The sequence below is a fragment of the Helicoverpa zea genome, chromosome 26 (assembly GCF_022581195.2).
Source record: "Helicoverpa zea isolate HzStark_Cry1AcR chromosome 26, ilHelZeax1.1, whole genome shotgun sequence".
Classification (NCBI taxonomy): Eukaryota; Metazoa; Arthropoda; class Insecta; order Lepidoptera; family Noctuidae; genus Helicoverpa; species Helicoverpa zea.
This window is the reverse complement of record NC_061477.1, coordinates 8469642-8494227: the sequence shown is the minus strand read 5'-3', so window position 1 is coordinate 8494227 and position 24586 is coordinate 8469642. Positions and strand designations below refer to the sequence as shown.

General features: G+C 34.6%; 1 protein-coding gene across 5 annotated transcripts in view; it reads left to right on the top strand.

Moving 5' to 3' along the window:
• LOC124642905 (hemicentin-1) overlaps positions 1-24586 on the top strand; it is a 470700-nt gene that overhangs the window by 387364 nt on the left and 58750 nt on the right. For all 5 annotated transcript variants that reach the window (XM_047181655.1, XM_047181654.1, XM_047181656.1 and 2 more), the window contains exon 5: positions 3601-3786. In XM_047181655.1, the coding sequence (XP_047037611.1) occupies positions 3601-3786 (186 nt within the window). The remainder of the gene's footprint in view (positions 1-3600; positions 3787-24586) is intronic.

Below are 24586 nucleotides of genomic sequence, written 5' to 3'. Positions count from 1 at the left end.
TCTAAACTAATATATAAAGAGGGAAGATATGTTTCTTCACCATTAGGAAGCTACACTATCTGCGCTGAATATGGGCTATGTTTTATCCAGGTACATATATACATAGGACGGGGGGTATTTCTGTGTAAGCAAAATATAATAAATCAAACTCGAAAAAGTTCATCAGGACTTTTTGCCTACAAAAACTTCATAAGCACGCCAAATTAACAAAATGCAATAAGAAACTTAAATGATAAAATGCTAAAACTTACCAAAAACTTGGCATAACAAGACAAAACATCGCTATCGACATTTCCAATCTCCAAACCGCAAAAGTCCAAACAATTCCATTACTTTCGACATTTCATTTCAACTAACGAACTTCACGTGCAACCAAAGATATAACGAGGTGCAACCAAATTATCGATAACCGCAACTTCGAGCGGACAGTCGGGAACTTATCGATAACTGTGTATCGACATTTCCCAGCACTAGCAGACGACAGATAAGCATCAGTTGCACAGAATTAATTAAAGTCGGTCTCTTTTCAATTAATTAGAAATGATACAGAGAGAGATATTTAACTGTGTTCTAACGCTTTTGAAAAAGATTTAAAAGTGGATTTTATTTTCAATTTAGTAATGAAAACTATTGTGAGTGCGTTGTGGCTGTTTTTTTTTTTTGTTTTTGTTTTTATTGCAATGTAATCGCTGTACATTGTGTTTTGAAAATGTTGGGTGCTGGCTAGCTACTGGTTTAGATTTTATTTTGAGTTCGATGTTATGAATTGATTTTTAGAATTTTATACTTGTGCACAGGTCACAAATTAAATGAGGTTTTTTAATCTGTATTTCACTACCATGATTTTAAATACTTAACCCGACAATATTTTCAAACCGAAATAAAAAACATTCACATTTTTCCTTTAATTAAACTCATATTATTATGATGTAAAAGATATGAAAACCATAACAGACTTCATCATTTCATTTAATTATTTGCAAAGGAGGAATATATTTTATGAGCACTAAAGCGGGCCATTCACGGAGCGACAAAACGTTGCGACGTTACGTTGCACCTACAATTTAGGTGCACTTGTCGTACGATGCAACAATTTAGGTGCAAATGGAGACTTTAACTCTTGGTGTTGTCATATATCATAATGTATGCACATTATTCGTATCTATTATTTCTCGGAAGGAGGCGAGATTTTACTAGTTGTACCTCGTTAAATTTCTTCAAGAAACATGTGTTTTCTTGAATATGTGTGAATGATTTAGTCTGAGAATGTTTTTGTATTACCAATTTGTAGATATTTTTGGTTTTTGACAATAGGCAATTATTTTTATAGCAAATTACTGAAAGTTCTGTAGTGTTTTTTTTTTCTCAATAAAAAAGTGTCACTTTGTTTCTATTCACTTAGCTGACTTCTGCATATTTACGCGTCATTAGTAATATAATAAAAATTACAAATTAGTTTTCACTCAATTCCACGCTGAATACCATAAAATCAGTACATGTTTTCAAATAAAATCAAATCACATTTATTAATAGACTAGCTTCCGCCCGCGGCTTCGCCCGCGTTGATTTCGGTTATATCACGTTTCTAAGAGAACTCTTCAACAGTCCGGGATAAAAACTATCCTATGTTCTTTCTCAAGGTCAACTCTATCTCTGTACCAAATTTTATTAAAATCAGTTCGGTGGTTTGAGCGTGAAAGCGTAACAGACAGACAGACAGATAGAGTTACTTTCGCATTTATAATATTAGTAGGGATTTATTAAATTGCATATTTCATCTTCAAAACGGCAAGGTTCTTAAATTCTGTTCAGTAAAGCAACTTGCGATTAATACCACAGTTTGCCATTCCCAATTGATTGGAAATTCAATTGTCTAAGTATTGAAGATATGATTGGAATGTTGTGGTTTCAATCAAATGCAATACCGTTGGTATTAGTTGCAGTGTGTATAGATTTTCATTGATTTTGGCCTGGCTGTGGACATATTCATTTGTTTGTCTGTAAATGGCATTTGGATGTTGTAGCTTTGGTAAATTAAAGCCGTATTAGGTATGGTTAGGTTGGCTATGTTATAATAGTTGTCGGATATGGTGCATATTAACACATTGTACATGTTTTTTGTTCTATGTTCTTCTTTGTATAAATAAAGATATAGCTAAAAATCATGTTATTTGAAAAATAAAATGACGGCGGATGATAAAGCATGGAAAGAGAAAACATGCAAAAAATTGAGAGGGCAGGAGGATGATGATGATGATTCTTCTTTATGTGAGAAAAAAGTATCTTACGAAAGTGTACTATTGTTTTTCATATCTAAGAAGATCGATGATTTTCCACTCAGAATTTTCGCAGTAAATAATATCAATTATTCAATAAAACCGTGGCTTTATTAAACAAAAATAATCAGAGAGAAAACATACTCAGAACAGATACAGACAAAAAATTTAATAAACAAATCCGTCGTTCATAAATCCGAAAATGCATTGTCATTTTGCAAAAGCGACATTTCAATAAATACGTTGACCCGATTTTCGACAAAAGTCTACTAATGAACAGGCAGCTTTACCGACTTACAGGTACAGTCGAGTACAGTACTGGTGAGACAATCAGCTAACAGTATTATCGATGACAAGAGTGTTTATATACTGGAAATACACTTCATTTATTTTCATATTTACAAGTTTTTTTTTCCGGTTGTACTCGCATTGTTAAGAATCGATAGAGTTGCATAAAGAGTTGCTTAGTATAATTATATCCGTCTTAATTCTGAAACCCACTTCCCAAAAAGGGTCCTCATTTCTGATGTTTATTTTTTGAACTCTATTGATTTGATTTATTTATTTATCGATGACTTACGCATTTAACAGATGAACAACTAGGTAGGTAGGCCGTAATTCTACTTCATTTATTTTCATATTTCTAATTGTTTTACATTATATATACACCACTTATTATAAGGGTCTCAACAAAGGCAGGCTTCATACCAGAATACTAAAACCCAGGCACAGCTGTTGTTACCCAATTAGTTCACCCTTTACGAACTAGATGGCGCTGTCCTCAATTTATTATTCAATATGGCGGTTTCCACGATTATTTTCCGTGTTAAGTGATAAATTGGGTACATATGTTTGAAAAGGCCATTAGTGTGGTCTGCCCTTGGGTCCAAATTAACGGCCTTTTCGTTCCTATTTCATTCATAGCTATTTTTGTTGGACCCCACATTTAATGGGGTACAATATATATATATGTTGGAATATATTCTTGTTTCTATTTATATGCTACAGCTAGACATGATTTCTGACTTCATATTATAAAAGTACTCTAAAACCGTCTCTAGAGACATTCTTTCAAAATTTATTTTAACCTGTTTAGCCAATTTAATGTAAAACTAAAACAAAAATATATATAATTTAGTAAATAGGTTTTAATATGATTTCATCTCCGAAGCTAAAAATGTCCCACACTGTTGATACCTTTATCTTTGAAAATATGAGACCTTGTCCAGCAGTGGACGTCTTTAAGCTATGATGATGATACATATGTATACTATTAATCAGTTGTAAATAAAAACATGACTAATATCCCTCTCTTTGTCCACAGTAAAACCGAAATCAGTGGAAGTGGTAACCGGTGATGGGAAGGCCCTATCTGATGGTGCCGTCTTCGGACCTCTACTGGAGCGAGCCAAGGTCAACATCAGCTGCACCGTGCACGAGGGGAAACCTCAGCCCAAGGTCGTTTGGTACTTCAGGAAGAATAGAGGAGATGACCTGAAGGAGCTGAATGGTGAGTGGCTTTTATACTTTATCCTATAGGTAAGGAGTTCGTATTACTGTTTTTCTAAAGAAAAGTGGTGGTTCGCGGCTAAATTTCGAGTACAAGTACTTAGTACATAGGAACATGTGGCCTATAGATTTTCTGGCAGCTTCAAATATCCTGATGCCGTGATGACAAAAAGTTTGGCGAGAACACACACTGTCACTTAACGTTAAATTATGCCAAAAATAAGCCTATCGCAGTAATACATACAGACAGTGACAGAAAAATATTTGAGCAGCCTTTCAAATTGTGTGGCATTTTAGCATTCGGCTATTAATGTCTCAATTTGATCAAAATATTAGTAACACTGAATATTTTAACCTCAAACGTCTTTCAAAATTACTCCACCACCACAAGTCCAAAATAATTTCAGTCCTTCAAACCAGATTTAATCTCTAAACCAACATCTAGAGGTAAATACAATACTCGTGTCCAAAATCTATAATTTGGTTGTACTCCATGAAATAATCGGTTATCGAGGCTAAATAATCTCTCGGTTATCGAGGCTAAATTAGGCTAAAATTGAAGCCTGTCCGGGATTTGTGGTCAATCGTTGGGCATTAAATCAAAACGTATCCGGTCCGTTTCAGGTGGTTTCGACCGGTCCGGTTCAGGTTTTCACCGGTCCTACGGTGCGCATAGATTCGCTGCGGTTTCAAATACATCATGGTTAGAAGCAATCTCGGTTATGGCTGTTTAACTACCTTTTATGGGTTTTATGGTTTTATCGGCGTTTGTGGAATAAAATAGGGTTATGAGTTGTGATATCTAATTGTGGTTATTCGGATTCTTTATTGAGTACAATAAAAACTTAATACTTACCTGTAACTACATAACTAGAGTTAATGTAGAAATAGCCTTAATAAGGCCATCTCCAAAATGGAGTTATAATGTCATATGCGGATGACACTGCTCTATTGTTTTCAGGCAAGTCAAGAGCTGAGGTGTATGATATTGCTCAAAATGGTTTTGACGTTGTGACTAAGTGTCTCCAGAATCACCTCCTAACATTAAACGCAGATAAAACCAATTACGTTTTATTTACAATTAGAAACAATAACATACCACTCAGTAACGTAAACATTCACGCACATATTAACTGCACGTATGCTGACAATGCATGCTCTTGCCCCACTTTAGCCAAAGCTGACCAAGTAAAATATCTAGGTGTTACGATTGACTCAAATCTAAATTTCCGTAAACATATCGAGTTGCTATGTACGAGAGTACGTAAATTAATATATGTATTTAAAAATTTACGTAATATAGCCGACTACAAAGTAATAAAACAGGTTTATTTAGCTTTGTGTCAATCTATTCTTACATACTGCATAACTTCTTGGGGCGGTGCAGCTAAAACAATTTTACTCCCATTAGAACGTGCTCAAAGAGCAATTCTTAAGGTTGCTACCTTCCGCCCTTTTCGATTTCCTACGCACCAACTCTACACAGCATGCGATGTGCTTACAGTGCGGCAATTATTTATTTTAAACATAGTGCTACACCAGCATACTGCACTACCTTTTGACCCTCTGCCTTCGGACAAGAGAAGGAAGGACTTAGTTTGCATAAAGCCTCAAATCAGACATGCCTTTACTAAGCGTTTTTACGTGTTTTTAGGACCTCTTCTATATAACAGGCTTAACAAAGTACTGAGTTTCTATAGTTTAAGGTATAAAAAATGTAGTAAGATGTTGTCAAAATACTTAGTGACACTGAATTACACAGACACAGAACAACTTCTAGAAATTTTGACATAATATTTAGTCTGTTCTACTTGATAATGTTTATTTTTGTATTATTCCATAGATATAGTTATATTATGTGTACTATTGTATGCTAAGCTTAGTTGTGTAGTTATTTATTGTAATAGAATATATTTTCGTTTTAACTAAAACTTTCTGCCATAATGAAACTGGATTGTAAGTGATGACCTGAAACACAGGTTTAAATGAAACCTAGTTCGGGCGGTCCACTATCAAATAATGCATTTTCCGAATCTATCGTTATTCATATTCTAGTTCTAGTATATTTGTAAGCACATTAATTGTATCATCCTTGTAATAGGAAAACTTGTTTCTGTTGGATTAGTGTTCTTTTTTGTAAACATTATTTTTAATAATTTTTTTTTTTTTTTTTTTTTTTTTAAATCTAACAGTGAAAGAAAATTTCAAATCAGACCATCAGTTCCTGAGATTCACAAGCATTCAACCAAACAAACTTTATAAATATATCTTAGTACCTATAGATATTGGGACTTACTCCATTGACTCAGAAATGTGTTTAAAATCAAAGCCAAAAAGTCTACCTTTTAGTATTCACATATTTTCAGAGCTAACCACAAGGCAAACAGTTTTGACTCTACGCGGTCGTGAATTCGATTCCCGATCGGTCCATATTTATTATTTGGGTAGCTACGCCAAATGTAAAACAGTATTGATTTTAGTTTCGGTCCTAGGTCTCATGAAAATACTGTTTTTCTTTTGAAACAAAGTTTTCAGTAGGCGTTGTAGGTTACCTTATCATGTGTAGCAAAGGAGTCACTTCCCGCACTCGGCTAAAAGTATAAAATAGGCTATATTTTTTTCAGACTCTAGACTATCTCTGTGCCAAATTTCATTAAAATCAGCTTAGTAATTTAGGCGATAAAGCTGCACAAATAGACATACGACAGACAAAAATACTTTCGCATACCTTACCCAAAAACATTTATAAGCTATCTCTTTGAAAAGCATGACCAGCTGTGTGACAATCCAATTGGTCTAGACATTTGAAATAAAATCAATTTTATTCGCAGCACTCAGCAGATTGAAGCGGAATTCTTCAGGCGAAAATATCTAGGATTAAATATTTCCGCCTAGACTAGAGTGGAAGTGACGGTACTGACAGATGAACTAACAGTCGGGTTAAGAATTAAAGTTAACTGAAATAGCTATAGATTTGTTTATGACCTAATACAGGTTTTTCTTTTCTCATAAAGCTGAAACATTTGTCTGTGTGGTTGAATATATACCGTGAGAACTACTCCGCGGATAAAAAGATTGTCTATAGGTTTTTTTTGAATATATGGTCTATCTAACACTGAAATAATTTTTCAAATCGGAAGAGAAGTTCCTTAGATTAGCGTATTCAAGCCTTTATAAGTATAACTATAGATTATGTATGTTCCAAGATACCAATATCTTGGTCTTCAAAGATATTTTATAAAAAAAAACTGCGTAATCAATCCTTCTTTAGCAAATGTCATGATATCCTATTCTCAGCATTATTGCAGCAATTCCCTTATACCAACGATTATATGAAAGCAAAGCTCATCACTATTTAGGTCAACAATTTTGATAGTTCCCTCATATAATTCCACCCCTTTCTTCTAAACCCTGATGATACTATCAAGTTCTAGAATCGAGCACAATATGGCCCACTTCAGAATTCCGTAGCTATCTGTGAAACCATTTGTATGCGGAACCCGGCAGCGAGTGATAAATTACACAGCTTGGCACGTGAGCTCTATGATGCATTCATATCGAGTTTTTAGGGATCCGTCGTTATTTTGGTAAGCGTTTCTTTTTTGGGTGTAGTTTCAATTGTTTTTGGTGATGAAATAGGTAATGTGTAGTGGTATTGTTGAAATTAATGGAAATAAATTCTAATTTTATCTAACAAAATCTTTGCTGTTCTCGGATTTTTAATTATCTAAACTATCTGTACAGTATTGCACTTGTTCAATTGTCTTCAGAACAAAAGCTCCTATGTATATTCATTTAGCGTTTACAAAGCTCACCCCAGTATAGTCGAAAAAAAGCTAGGCAGATGAAAAATCCAAAAACACAAAAAATAACAGGTTAGCTAGTGTACAATATTTTACTTAACTGACTTGTGTATGTTTTTGTTAGCCTATGATCCCTATGGTCCTACTACTTGTGTGATAGTTTTAGTAAATGTGCAAATTAAAACAGAAGTCAAAAATTTAATTCTCAGTAATTTTTCATGGCTACGGAACCCTGGTTCACAATTCGTGCTTGGCAGTTCAGTGGGAACGTGTCTTATCCAACTCGTTTATGCTATTAGCAGAGAATTTGATACTTTCATGTAAATTATATCATACCGGATTAAAATACTTTGAATTTTTATATTATTAATGACAATAATACGTGTGGCGTAACGAGTTAATGTCGACAATTTATAAAGCTTAGAGTGACTTGAATAATGGGTTTTGAAAATGTTGTTTTATATTGTTAATTCATATATTAATATATGATACTTCCCACAGGACGTGGGTGAAGCCTCTGGCAAAAGGTAGTCAATAATACATATCAGTGCTATTATTTCCGTCGCAAAGAAAATTATATATCAGTATGAAAATTCATAGAATTTCTGTAATTGTCTAACAAATTACTATGGGGGAATATGACTGTGATTTGAGACACAATTTGTAGAGGAATAGGATCAATTTTATGTCCCTGAATAACATCGCATAGGCATATATTATTTCATCGATATAATTCTGAAATACTGGATAATTTTCTATAATATCTATAGCAGTAATTTTGAAAAAATATTTCAGTGTTAGATAGTCCATTTACCGAAGAGGGATATCAGTGACCTTTTGTTAGGGTGCTGAAAAATGGTAAAACATACTAAAAAGCTAGTAATTAATTTTTAATGAAAAAGTCAACCGTGATTATTTGGCATTCCTGAGAAGAGATCTAAAACTGATAATTCGATATAATTTTTTTGTGATAGATAAAATAAAATATGTCAATATCTAAAAACGAAAACTTATAAAGAATTCTCATTTATCTTTAATGGTGATCTCATAGCTTTTCGCATTTACGACTACAACCAATAGATTTTACGTTAAGATAACCAATTTGAATTCCCCCATCTTTCTAATACTAAGTGGTGAATATTCATTCAGTTGTTATCCCACTGAGGTCAAATATTCCAGTCGAGTCGCCCAACATATAGGTATCTGGAATTAAATAAATCGAAACCCATTGCGAAGTAACAGACAAGCTCAGATATTCATAGAAACCGTTTGGAATATCGTTGCTACATCTACAGAATATATTAGTTCAACTAGTTCACTTTGCAAAGGACTTTCAACCTTATATATCTGTGGGATAAAGTTCAGATTGGTATGTAGTTGGGGTTATTTTTGAAAAATCATTTTGAGATATTAGTTATTTTGGACGATGTGGTCTTGTTATCTGAACGCAATTGGATGAATAAATAAAGGATTGGACAAACAATTGATTTTAGGAGATAAAGTTATAAGTTGCAGTTTTAGATGGCATTTTTTGTGGACGATAAATGGTTGAGTCTTTGTGAAAAAAGATCAGTTTGAAGCTTATTGAACCTTGAGACTGATAGCAAAAGGGTTCATTTTGAATTGACCTTTTATAATGATTTACAGTTACAACGATATTTATGAATGGAAGACTGAATTATTAGTAAGAATGTTTGAAGTTCTGAGAGATCAAAGTACTAGTCATGTTCTTGATTAGTGTAATTGGCTTGCTATGTCTAATTATCTAAATGAATAAATACTTACATTACTATATATACTGAATAAACGAACCGTCCTAACTTCGCTCAGATACACATTATTATTACTACCTATGTAGCTAAATTAATATTTAAACATACCTCTAATTTAGATAATATGGTCGTTTAGGTACTGCTCCTCGTAAACTGATAAAATATATATAGCCTACAGAACTGGGATATCTAACACTTAAACATCTATTCTAATTAGTCCAGTATATCTTGAGTTTAGCGCTAAAAATCGATCAAATGCTCACTTATTTATAATGATTTTAGCTAAGAATAGAGTTACAAAATCAAAACTCAATATATCCAATCCAAAACCCATCAAAACTACATACTTCCAAAGATAACTATTCTGCTCCCAAAAAAAACGGTTTTCCAAAATAAAACCCCCATTCCGATCACTTCCAATCTAGTCAGGCGTCAGAATGACTCCCCACAGTGTGATTTGAGTAAATCTCTACTACTATACAATACATATGTCTATCTGTACGTGTGTGTCAGACGCATGGAGAATAAAATGACTAGCGGAGGTGTCATAATGGAAAATCAACGAAGAAAGTTCCGCGCTAAAATGCGGGTGAGGAACGTTACTGTTTTCGCCCTTTTTAGAAAGAAGAAAGAAAGAAAACATATTTATTGACACAACACAAGACAAAACCATACACATAGAATTAAAAATTACAATAAACAAAAGGTTGCGCCAAATAGGTCCAGTTCAGCATTATGCCAGACTGTAGTATAGTAATTATAAGCCTTCTTCGGACCCAACCATTTTTGTTATACCTAAAATCGTTGAAAAATGTCTCAAAGAATCCGAAAGCCTCATTAGTTCAACTCGTAACTGATCATTTTGGTCATGCATACTGTATGTATTTGACCTATTAGAAGGCGCCTGACCTACCTGCATTATGGCATCTCCGATCATCTTTCGTTACTCCGTAGTCAGACGTGTTCTGAATGTAGCTGTCCTGTCAATTGTCATGGGATTATGATGGTAATGTCATGGTGAAAAAGTGGAAAATATACCCATAAGTTAAAATGTCGTGGTGGCCTAGTGGGTAAAGGACCAACCTCTCAAGTATGAGGGCGCGGGTTTGATCCCAGGTCAGGCAAGTACCAATGCAACTTTTCTAAGTTTGTATGTACTTTCTAAGTATATCTTAGACACCATTGACTGTGTTTCGGATGGCACGTTAAACTGTAGGTCCCGGCTGTCATTGAACATCCTTGGCAGTCGTTACGGGTAGTCAGAAGCCAGTAAGTCTGACACCAGTCTAACCAAGGGGTATTGGGTTGCCTGGGTAACTGGGTTGAGGAGGTCAGATAGGCAGTCGCTCCTTGTAAAGCACTGGTACTCAGCTGAATCCGGTTAGACTGGAAGCCGACCCCAACATAGTTGGGACAAAGGCTCAGAGGAGGATGATGAAATGGAGTTAAATAAAATTATGGATATACATAGATTTGTAAATTGCGGATCATTCGATCATAAAGTTAAGCAACGCTTGTCGCGGTCGGTCTGTGGATAGCTGACCATCTTAACGACATCGAAGATGATAACGATCGATGACGATCTCCACACATCTTGTGACAAGTTTTTCAAAGCAGACGATAAACTGGTGGGTCCCGACTGTCATTTGATCATCTTTGGCAGTCATTACGGGTAGTCAGAAGTCATAAAGACTGACAACCAGTCTTAACAAGTTCAGATAGACAGTCGTTTCATGTAAAACTGTGGTATACAGCTGCATTCAATTAAGACTGCAATTCGATTACCAATTTTTTTTTAAAACCCAATAACTTATTGCAACTGAAACACAAAAACGTATTCATACGAATGAAATTACGATCTTTCCGTAGGTCCTTTTCGATATGTATAAAATTTCCTTTAGAAAATCCTATGACGACCCTCGCTGTGAGACAATTCTGTTGTATGGGTAACCGACAAGAATTCACAATGAACCGGTTTCAGGCCACCTGTACTGTAATATGACATTCAGGGAAAATATATTTTTTTATTTCATATTTTGATGGTAAGTTTGATATGAGGGTGTTTTCCCTTTTCCAATTTTGTAAGTAATGATGTGAATAGTCTTAGATACATATTTTTCTCCTATTTTTGTTAACATCATGTAAAGTTCATAAAATTGAAACATCAAATTGCATTTAAATTGGTAAGGATAAAAAACCGAAAACTTTAGTAGATTAATATAATAGACAATACAAATACGATAAAATAAACCATATAGAACAGTAGGTACTCATGAAACAACTTTACCAATCTGACCCGAAATGTTCACACGAGCAAAATTATTTGACGAGAACGGTACAAAAATTCACCAACAACTGTACAATATCAAAATACATTAACCCAACATTAGCGTAAATCAAGAAAACATTCAAATAACCTTAAAATTCTTTAAAACAAACACCGTTTTCTAAATCAGAACCTCTTTACAAAAGACATGTGCAAAGTAATAATAATTTGCGCGGAACAAAATCCCCCAACCGGGAAAAATTCCAAAGCCTCCAATCTTGGCCTTGGCCTCCCAGTGGTGGGGAGACTGCAAGTCCGGGTATTCCGGATAAAATCCCCACTTTCAGACGGATAAAACGATGGTTTCGATATTTTATATGTGTTTGAAAAAAGAGATGTTTTTTTTCTTAATTAGCCTTTATTGTCCAACTGCTGGATAAAAGTCAAACATAGTATATATATATTAAAAAATCTACATATCAATGGCAGAACTTATAAAAATGCATTCATTTCGAACGTAATTTAAAAAAATTGGAGGTGTTTTTGGAGCGGTAATAGTAGTTAATTAAATTATGTGTTACTGTGAGTGTAGTAATTGGCTATTGACCAAAAAAACATACACACATGTTTACAACCCAAAATACATACTCAAAAACATTTATTGATTAACACAAAAGCAACTAAACTCAACAATCGAACAATACAAATTCATGAAAAATCTGAGCCGAACACAAGCATTTTCTTTTGAGCTCAAAACTGTATTTTATTTAAACTTCAGTTCGAAGATAAATATTTCGAACCCTAAGTGAGACGTCAAAGGGCTTCAGAAGAACTATTTCTCACTGTCGAAAAGCCAGACGGTCAAGACGTAGCTACATTAAACAAAGATTTTTCAAACTTCTCTCGAATAAAGATCGACTTTGCAAAATATTGCGCTGCAGGCAATGCAAATATTGAAAACGAAAGAAGGATTACTTCAAAAAAGAATCTTAGAAATATATTAGTTCAATAACGTACTTGGACTGTTAGAATTTGGGTTCTAATATCAAAATTTAATAGCTGTACTTTTACATAAAAATGTTTTGATGTAATTAAATTGGTGAGAGTTCACGACCTTTTCAGTTTCAAATAGAATTTCTAATAAAAGGTCTGTTACTCTTTGATTTCTGTATCTATCTTTACTGTTCATACATCTATTGATTTTCAATGAATTAAATATAATTGTACCTTCTCTTTCTTTATTTTGTATCATTTTGTACCATTTCTCTCTTCACTTCACTCATTGAATTCGAAACGCGAACTTTATCAAAAGTTTATTTAAACAGAACTATGTAGTGAGTTAATTAATTTCTTTTCATACACCATTTTCTTGTTTCTTGAAACTTGTTGTTTCATTAGAGAACCGAGTAGCACCGAAGTTGTTTACACAGAATTACCTATCTGCCCCGAAGTCACTAGCCTGGGGTTCTAAACCTTTGCAGAGGGTACCAAAAGTACCCGAGCTAATACTTCGGCGAAACTTTGGGATTCCTTGGCAAAGTTTCCTGTGCACTTTAGCGTCGGAATCTGGCTATCCTTTGTTTCTTGGTGGTCTATTTTTAATTCTTTATTGAAAGAGGTATTCCTTGGAATCAGGGCTTGTGGATTCTTGTTTGAACTGCTTTAGTTTTATATTCTATGTAAAGGGATCATTTTTAAGCAATAAGACCGCCCATTTTGTCACCTACAATTTTGAAAATTTCGTCTTCCTTTTTATAATTTAAATTGCTGTATATAGTAAATTTTATTCAATAGTTTTACAAAATGATCTTATTATAGGGAAACTAAGTATCAAAATATTCATCCGCATCGCTGTCAGCTGGGATCGTGCCCAAAAGGCTGGCTGCATTGCCACGCTGGATGACAATGCATATCCTTTGACCGAAGTATAGGCCAGCCCTTTGGTCACGAGTGGACTCCACTAATCGCTTACTAATTTCTCGAAAGAGTCTGTGGGCACTTGGGCCCCATGGTCCCAGAGTTTCAACCCCAAACGGCTCAAAAATGCAATAGTAAAGAATACATATTCATATATTTTGATCATTTGCTTTTATTTATTTTTTTCTCTGCGGGTCTATTATATCGGATTATTTGTATGTGTTTAAAGGCGAATGGCAGGCTTGTATGGGACTTTCGTACCGCTAATAAAATTTCGTGTTTTGGCATATTTTTTGTTTTAATTGGTGGGTAATATGATAGATAAGCCTTTTGTAAATTCTTAGATTTTTAGAACTTGGGACGTAAAAGTTATAGCCAGTTTTATTTTTTAAGGTTATGTACTACAGTGTACCCATGTAGGTTGTTTTAGCTGGGTACATAAACATTGTTATGGTAATAAAATAAACGTTCTACCTAGCTCGTCTCTTAATCAACGGCAAAGAACTGAACAGAGACTCTGAAAGATTTTCGTTACCTGTCAATAAAATAATTGCCAATACAAAAAAAACATTGATGGTGAAAATAATTTATATCATTCAATTGTTAATTATTGAGATAGTATCCAATAATTGTTTATTCTAAGGTATTATATGTAATTGGTTAATCATTGTTACTGTTATTTCTATTTTTAAGTAATTATTTATCATTTCGACGTTTAATTACTTGAATCTTTTAATTGATATAATTAATTAATCCGGAGTTCTAAAAATACTACACTAACATGAAAATAAATGGCTTAGTAGCCTTAATAATTGGTAAAAATTCTATAACTGAACAACAACAAAAATATGCGGTACGAAATCTGCCGTTCGCCTTTCAGCTACCTTAAACATCCTAAGAATCCTAACACTACCTAAACCTGTTTCGTTCCTATATAGAATAACACAAAGAAAACACCCCACGTATCAGACTCAACAACGAGAATTCGAATATTTTCCACCCAATCTAGTTCATCGAGGAAAAAACCTCAAAAACCCGCTCGTTGTATGTAAAGGAAATAACAAACACTATAGAGGCTGATACTGAAAAATGATAGCAACCATTCAAGCGGAAGGTTTTAGAGGCAAAATTATTGGTAGTTTATTTCCAAACGATTTGAGAGTGGCAAAACAACGTAAAATATACGGAGCATGGAGGAAGGAAAGATAGCGGAGATGCCGTAAGAAAGGTAGGTCAGGGCCCTTCGTCTAGGTCAAATTCGTACTGAAGCATGACCAAGGCGATCAGTTACGAGTAAACTAACGAGGTGTTGGGGTTCTTTGAGACATTTGTCAACGATTTTCGGTAGTACAAAAAATGGTCGGGTTCAAAGAAGGCGTGTAAGAGCGGAGCTAGTAACGTTCCTCGTCCCCCGCTCATCCGCAAGTTGGCGCCCTACTTTCTTAGGCGATTTTGCGTTATGGCATCTCCGCTAGTCATTTTGTTCTCCTTGATCCGAAGTGTCGCTTGCACTATCTCAAAGATATGTCATTTTTATGCAGAAATTTCAGATTTCAGATGCAAATATAAATACAATCTTATTTCAAGTTACGGTCTTGTTCGGAACTTATTTAAAGATTCTGCATAGTTTAAAGTATTATTACAATATTGTGCTTCTGAGTAGATATTCTTAGTTTCCTTGGTTCTGTAGTTGTCAGTTTATGAATAGAAATGACGGTAACAGCATTGAGCGTGTTGTTGAAAACCTTTGATAAAACTAATTGAAACTTTTGTTCTGGAAGCTTTAAGTTTGCTATGTAAAATTGATTACAATCTTTTGTTTTAAAAGCCAGTGAATAAAAACAGATAACACTAGTGGCCTTACTACAAAAACTTTAACCACTGTTTTACACTTGTCTAAAATAAATGTGTCTCCAAAATGAACCATATGTCAACGTCATAATTTGACATTTTTTTAGACATGTCTTAAACTGACGTTAAAAAGTTTTTGTGGTAAGACGGTTTGTGTTTTTTACGGTTTGAACCATGTCCAGCCAAATTAAATTAGTTCAGCATATTTCAACAAACATGTTATATTTATTTAATTCACCCGTTGGACGTCATATTTTTAGTTTCGCACTGGGACTTTTTCTCGCATAGGGTCGCAGCATCATCCTGAGCGAGGGCCTGTAGGGCCTGTAATGCATACTATCCCCGCATATTTAATTATTTTTTATTTCCTCAATAGGTATATTTTGTATGCGTCTTCAATTTCGGATAAAACGCATTTTCTTTATTTTATAATTCATGCATTTTTAGAATTACTTTTCTTTTGCAATGTAAATAAAAGAAACATTGTCTTTGTTTTACCTAATATTACAATGATAGACAGGTAATCAAACAAACCACCGACAAACAGTCTGTCGTGATAGTTCAAACCAATAACCCACCACGTAATGTAATAACAACCAATCAAAGGCCATCATGCCATAGTTACAATTCTCCTCTAGTAATTTATAGTATATTTATTTTAAAATTTATTCCTCTAGTAAACACTTTCCACAACTTCTTCCGAGCCTTTTCCTAACTACATATTATTATGTTGGGGTCGGCTTCCATTCTAACTGGATGTAGCTTAGTAGCAGGTGCTTTACAAGGAGCGATTGCCCTATCTGACCTAGTCAACCCAGTTACCCGGGCAACCCCATATGCTGTGGTATGTTACAAAACTCTCCAAGATTCCTATGAAAAATACTTGCCACAGCTTGTAATAGTAACCATGGTAACAAAAAATAACGAACTACCTCTGTCAGAACTCAGATTCAAAAATTACATTCCAGTGTATTTTGTACAGCGGTTGTCAAAAAATTGTCATGTATGTGACGACGAGGGAAGCGAAACCATAACCGAGCTACTATCGGACAGTGATGCTCAAATGTTTTGTTTATTTGACAAGAGAACAGGGACATAAGGATGATGTCTGGTTAGTGTAGAGTGTCAAAGACTTTTAATAATATTCTTTACATCTGGTCACGAACTGGTGAACTTCATATACTTAGTAAATACAATTGTTATTAATGCTAGAGTAGATTCATTTTGCTGTTGCTTTTTCCTTATACCCTCAACCCACATGCAAGTCAAATAAACTTTGACAACCATTGTCCCAATCAATCAACGGGCCGTCAACCACGCGATATGAACCGGTATCGTTAACCAATCGTTTGACAGCTGACGACCGATATGAAAGTTTTTGCAAAAAACTTTCATTTTTTTTCCATTTTTTTTGTTTTTTTTTCATTTTTTTACACAGCAATCACAAACGTGTGATCAGATTACAAACGTTTCGATATATTTTTTTTAACTTTTTCGGTGTATGCTTTGATAGAAACCTTTGATGTATGCCGAGGATTTTTCGATTGGGATTTTGAAAGCTGCTAGTAAAAACTAATGGTGGCCCAGTGAATGTTTCGTTCGGTTCAAATATTGATCGCGGATTTGGGTTATGGATGATTTCTGGTTGTGGATACAAAGGAATTTTTATTCTTCTGGTATTTTCATCTTCTATTATAAAGCTGAACAGTATGTTTGTTTGCTTGAAAGCTGTAAACTCAAGAACTACTGATTCGGTTTGAAAATTATGGGATTTTTCTTATCAATGTTGGTGTAGTTTCTACAGGATGGCGGAAGCTAGTTTATTATATGAAGAGATTTGATAACTGTTTTCTACTGTTTTACACCCTCTCAGTATCAAGATGTATTAAAAATATAATTAATGTCCGCTTTTTTTTCATAAATAATTCGAAATCACCGCAAAATTAAATCATAAATGAATGACCTCACCTTAACCGACCTTCAAAACAAAACCACTAACGGACTTCCATAAAACTCCTATAAACCTCATACAACAGATTAATTATAAAGTACTTAATTATTAATTGGCATTTGACCGTAATAGTGCACGCACACTAGAAACTTTTAGTCGGCCGATAGTTGGTTTGAGCTCGTAAATCAGTATGAAGATGAATGGTAGTACGCACATTACAAAGATCAGGTATTTAGCCGGTATCAGACCGACTGAGAACTTTGATTAGAATACGGAGTTGATAAAAGATGAGCGGAGATGCCATAATGCAGGTAGGTCAGGCGCCTTCTTCTAGCTCAAATACGTACTGTGGGCATGACTAAAGAGGCGTTCGGTTTCTTTGAGATATCTGTCAACGATTTTTGGTATACTAAAACAAGTTCGGGTGCAAAGATGACTTACAATGGCCGAAGACAGTAACGTTTCTCGTCCCCCGCACACCCGCATTTTGGCACGCTACTCCCTTAGGCGATTTTCCGTTATGGCACCTCCGCTACTCATTTTGGATTAGAATCAAGATTTTCTTGAGAAAATTGTTGTCAATCATCGTGGCAACTGTCGGCCAACTGTTTAATCTGCAGTGTGTAGGTACTCTCCCGGCCTAACTATAAAACTGAAAGTCGCTACCCTAGGGGTTCGTTTTAATTAAAATTTCTAAATTAAAATGCCAATAGTTTGTCACCCCTGTGTTTTAAAGTTTGGTGTTAGGAAGGGGGGTGAATTATATTACTAGTGCGGATGTTTTTGGAAATAATGGTTATTCTCTTGGTTTTTGATTTCAAGTTTCTGAAGTAGATATGTGTGATTATTATGTGTCTGTTTTGACACAATAATCACACATATATATAAAATTGTTATTTATTATTCAATGTTAAAGCTTATTAGGACCAATTAGATATCCTAAATGTGACTTGTAAACATTTGATTTTATTTTATTAATAACCTGCTAACTAGAGGTAGGTAACTATTAGAGGTACCTATTCAAAAATCACAGCTGCATCTAGTTAGACTGAAGGCGACCCCAACATAGTTGAGAAAAGGCTCGGCAAATGATGGTTTAGAAGTGGCACCAATAACAGAGAATCACCATTGAAACTTGTCATGGTATAATCAAGAAAATAGGAAAGCACTAGGCCAAATTTTATCAAAAACCCGCCTGAAAATCCGTCCAACTAGAAAGGAACAAATCACTGCTAAGCATTCACAAAAAACGTAACCTACATACATTCTCTAATCGCAATTTCAAACGGTTTGCTTCAGAAACAAAACACGGCGCGACAAGGAAAATCACGGTCCACAAGTTTAATTAAAATTAATTACAATGCTTAATTAAAAGCTTACTTTTGCAACTATTTTATTATCCCTATCCCTCTCGAACGTTTGCAGTCTGTATGTTGCTATCTCATCTGACCGTTTCTCTGCATCGCGTTTTAATTGGGGAAGTTTTTAGATTTCGAAATGAGAAACTATTGTTTGTTTGTGTTTTTTGCATAATGTTGTGTTTGTTTTGGATATTAAATAGTGATGAAGTGTATGGAATTTCATGTATTTGATGAATTAGCAGTCTCGTCGTCTATTTGCTTTTCCCAAATATGTCGGCAATGGATCGGCTTCCAGTGTCACCAGTGTTTTATATGGAGCGACTGCCTATCTGACCTCCTCAACCCAGGTACCCGGGCAACCCAATAGCCCTTGGGAAGACTGTCTGTCTGACTGTCTGACTTGTCAGACTATCTGCCTTAGTTCTACCCGTAACGATTACCAAAGATGTTCAAATGACAGCCGGAACCCACTAACGTGCCTTTCGAAACGTGCCAATTTAAAACTTGCTGAAATAAAATAAAACCTAACACGATATTATCATACGGTAGTGCTGGAGTTTTAATTAAACACAAAGCTAGATTTCCCTAGTCGCAGCGCCTGCTGGCCACAGTTCTACAATATCTAGTACATATTTTGTATAGACAACGATGAAACTAGGACTTTTGGATATAAGATGTATGAAAAACTGGTGATTATTTGGTGAAGATGATATTATTGAAGAAAGAAAGAAAATACATTTTTTGATGTTAGGTATATTGGTAAATAAAATTAAAAAGGAGTTGCTTAATATACTCCCATTAAAGATACATTTGTATTCATCACCATATACATAGCCTTTGAAACTATGTTGCAAAAGTTTGCTTTTGTTGTTTCTTCTCTTTTACGTAAAAACTACAGAAAGGATGATGAAACTCAGCAAAAAGATACCAAAAATAACATATATTACCTTTTATCCGGGTGCAGGAAGTAGTTCCCTCTGGGTGAACGGCTATTCTACTAAAAGCTCACGTAATTAAAAATCGTCGTAAAAACTAAACTACAAGACACGTTGCTATGATATAATGGATTAGAAACTTCCAGATGCTACAATAATATAATTATCTTTTATGTTCATATGTCTGGAGTTCTGACTTTTATTATGATAGGAGATGTTTCTAATATCTTGGTAAAAACTACATATAATATTTCCTGTATTTCAATCTTATTTACACATGCCACATCTTCAGTATATAATATCTTTGAAATTGACAGAAAGACAAATATTATATTTGCAATTTATTGTACTTATCAAAAATCATTATTTATTTGAATCAGGCATCTAAGGCCCATAGAAAAATACAATACACTAATATTATAACATTAAAACATACACTAATACATGTTTTATTTATGTAACTTAAAAAACTAATGCACACGAAGTGTCGGCGTCGTGTTACGCAGCGAGGTGTCGCGTAGCCATCCTCGGAACCTCCGATAGACGACACCTTTCGGCCAAAACTTTTCCTTGAGGAATGTCTCGATGTGATGAGTTGGAACTCGCACCATGAACGAATTGAAGTTCGTATTGTGGCGCGACTCCAACTTCGCCACCCTCAAGGTCCAGTTGGTCTTGGACCGGACATACTCCACGATCTGCTCCACCGTCGTGGTGTGATGTAGACGGGATACGTACAGCTGCGTCGTAGGTACTGCAGGATGCAGCAGGATGTTGGGTCCAGTTTGTGCGGTACCGCACTGATTCCTGCAAGGTGGGCTCTTCTTTCTCCTTTCTACCTTTATGAAGCCATCCTTGTCGCACATGTCCTTCTTAGGACCAGTCTGTGGCTGTGTTATCAGAAAACATTTTTTTTTTATCTAACACTATATTCCACCAGAGTTATTTCGCTAGACAACAGTAGATATATATATAAATAATACACAAAAGCTTTCTCCTATATAGACCAAATAAAACTGAAATCATTTTTAAAATCGACCTAATTCCTGAAATTTGTGAGTGCAAGCAAAAAAACAGACTCTGCAACTTAATGTTAGTAAAGTTTTTATATACTTATTTGTAAAATATTAAAACGCATTTCTCTACAATCACTACGTATTAAAATATACACAAATACATAATATATTTTCACAAAACTTCAGCACAGCAATGTCGGAATGTTAAAGTTTCGCGCCTCTATACACAGGGGGAGACTAATTAAAAACCGGCCGACTCACGCCCAAAGAAATGGCACAGAAGCAACACTCTGTATTTAGGTCACCGCTTCATTATACGCCTTTTTTGCTAATGCCTGGATATCTGGATTTGTGGCTTTTTTTTTGTAGAGTTTTTCAGGCTATATTTTTATTATTATCTTTGGTAGTTCTTAATATAAATAAAAACTTACAATCTACAATTTAAGACACACACATTAGTCTAGTGGTTGCAAGCGCGACTGCTATGACTGAGGCCTTCTTTTTTTTAACGACTTAGAAAGTACATACAAACTTAGAAAAGTTGCATTGGTACTTTTCTGACCTGGAATCGAACCCACGCCCTCATACTCGAGAGGTTGGCTCTTTACCCACTAGGCCACTACGACTCCCTTAGTATCACAACAATGTGCCTAAATTAAACCCCCAACTCTCTCGTATAGGTCAACCGACAATCTTAGCACTAGATTACACGAACATACACCGGCTTATACAAAACACGGCACAGTGGACAAAGTAACGGCAAGTTGGGCATAAGCTGCTTCAATAATAACTGGGAGCTAAACAAACCAGCGTCTAAGTTTACGAGACCAGCTAAAATCTAGCCAAGTCGTCAAGTTGGGGTGGCGTATGGCATAAACGACAGCGATTTTCTAAATATGAATATGAAATGATTTTTAAATGTTTCTTTGTAGTAGTTTTGCTCAGGAAAGGAAAATGCTTAGAAAGTTGGACATAAAGTTGGAAGTGGGTATTTGGAGTAGAAATAATTTGTTTAATTTGCATTTTCTGTAGTAATGGATTCAGCATTTAACTCATTCTTTAAACTGACAAAAGAAGACGTTTCTCAGTATTATCTTTGCTTTCATAAAACATAACCGTTTATAAGTTCTTAGATATAAAAAGCTTACCAGATTCGACTTACCAAGGGGAAACGGGATGGCTAGGTAACTTGATTGAAAAGGTCACATCATAACACACACAGTCACTACACATAAAACAATAGTACTCAGCCAAATCTGTTTAAATTGGAATTCGACCCTAACATAGCTAGAGAAAGGCTAGAAGACGATGGATGCTTGTCTGGTGGTAAATAATTTTACCCGCCCGCTACCTCCTATGCCGTATTACCCACCCTCTTGCATTACCGCTGGAATCTAGTGACAAAGCCGATGTAGACCAACTCAATTACATACTAAGAGCGCCCACTAGCACGATTTATACATACTAAATACTATATAGTTTGTTTGATTAATTTATTTCCTTGTTTTTTGGGTATTGTTGTAAAAGATGACATTATTGCATGCAGAGTTAATACTTTCTACTGCGTTATGGGATGATCTGCCGAAGACACTGGTTGTTTCTAGTGAGAAATAGGCTTACGAAGCCCATTTTATTCTAGTCCTATATCTAATAGTAGATCTATCTATTCTAATACATACTATAAAGCAAAAAAGTTTGCTTAAACGCTACTAGCCTTAAGAATTTATCGCTAGGTCGATTTGAAAAAATATTGTTAGTTTTAAGTGCATAAAATGTAGATTTACTCGTATTATTTTTATAAAATCGCATAGTTAAATCAAAGAAAAAATTCCAGCAATAATCAAATGAAAAGACACACAAATCTTTCCCAAAAAATCTCCCAAGAGACATGTGAACTAAAATTATACCAGTAACTACAGTAACTTAAAACTACAAACCAAGAATCACCATTCTAACAAATTCAAAACTCAAAACCAATCGTTTAAATCTTAAGTACTTACTTTCCACCAATTTCGCGTTCATTTGTTTTCCGAATTGGAAATTTCTAGAGGAACTTGTGCGAACGCTTCATCGGGGCTCAAGGCGCAGAAAATGGGAGAAAAATCAATCACTAAAAGTTCACAAAACTTGCTACTTAAGGGCCTGACTTAGTTTAAACGCCGAGAAAAGGACACAGACTTTTTTTGGATAGCTTTATGCAATAGTAAGAAAAAAGTTTTTTTTTTCTGCCTTTGGATTTTGAGTTTGAGGTTTGGCTTAAGTTTTTTCGTGCCTGCCAGTGAGTTGTTGAGTCGCATTTTATTTTTAAGTGTTTAAGTTTTTCAGTAAGTAGGGCAAAGAATTTTCGACCTACTTATATTTTTATCATAAATCATAAAAAAAAAACTACTTAAAATTCTTTCTCAAAAAGTCAAGATGGCATTAAACAAAAATTTCTTGAAAACAGTTTTCTCAAAAGACTATATTATGTTTATTAGACTCGTATAATATATTGACCAATAAAAATGGTAATTTCGCGGACAAAATGAAATTAAACCGAGGGGCGTTTGTATGAAGAGATTATCTAGCGCGATGAGCAATTTGATATATTAAAGCAATTTTATTTATGACTTGAGGAAAGTAAAATGATTGTTAAATCTGCTTATTCAGCTTTTGGAGAATTATTGCTTCGGCTCGGCTTTTGGTTCGCGGAAAATTTTCCATGGCTTTTTAACAGACTGCGTAATAACGTCCGCGTGTAATATTTTATGTTTTGATTCGTGACAAATCTTTACCGAAGAGTTCTTGTGAAATAATTTTATTATGCTTAAAAGTATGAGCACTGGTAAGATATTTTCGGATCTATAGGTTTTTTCGTTTAGACTTATTGAATGCAGAAATGGAGGCAACATTTTTGAGTAGATTAGCATGTGACCTCAACACTTTAAAAAATGATATAATGTATATTAAAAATTTGCGAGCTTTAAAAATCACCTACATATTTAGCCAAAATAATATATTCCAGATTCCTCAAAAAAAACATATTCTAATTTTAATTGGTGGTTAGCGACATCCGGATAGACTGGAAGCCGACCCAAAGAGATACAACTCTTAACCCTGATATCCAACGCAATTAATATTTTTTCCAATTCACTATTTCAAAGGATAGTTCCTTCTCACATATCACTATCATGAGTGGAAGTATCTCGCTCCAGTGGGCCGGAGCGTCACACCAAGGGAAGGATTCCTTCGACTGAAGTGAAGGCCAAGCCTTTTATTTGGCTCCTAGCTTTCTTGGATAGTTGGATAGTTGGATATATAGGGGTATATTGGATAGTTTCAGGTACTTTTGTAGGATGAGTGAGCTTTGTTGGGTATTGTTTAATTTTAGGAGTTATAGTCGCGTATCGAAAGGTATCGGAAAATATTTCAAAATAACACTAATGTAGGTATTACTTTTGTGTTACCAAAGCAAGATTGAATGATGAATACCAAGACTGGCAATATTTAAGTGTTGTATGAAAAAAAAAATGGAAAGTGAAAAACAAAGTAGTTGCTTGCAATTTTTTATTTTGATTATTATCTGAAACTTTATTTTACTGTTTATTTTATATATAAAACTTAACTAAATAAATTATCTATTTTTCAAACCAACTAGAAATCCAATAGAAAAATCTAATACACAAAATTCCTAACCTTCCTTTCAACGCACCCTATAAAAGGCTATTTCTATTCCACTCGCAAAGGAAATCAACTACCATTTAAAAAACAGGAAAAGCCCAAACTACCCACTATATGGGGTAACTACAATTTATGGCTGGCAACACAAATTAATAGCAGGTTTCGGAAGCGAACCTAATTGAGAATTGTGCTCGATGCGTGCTTGATAGCTTAAGTATGGAGTTTGTATTTATTTTGGTAGTTTTTTTAATATATTTGTAGGTGTAGGT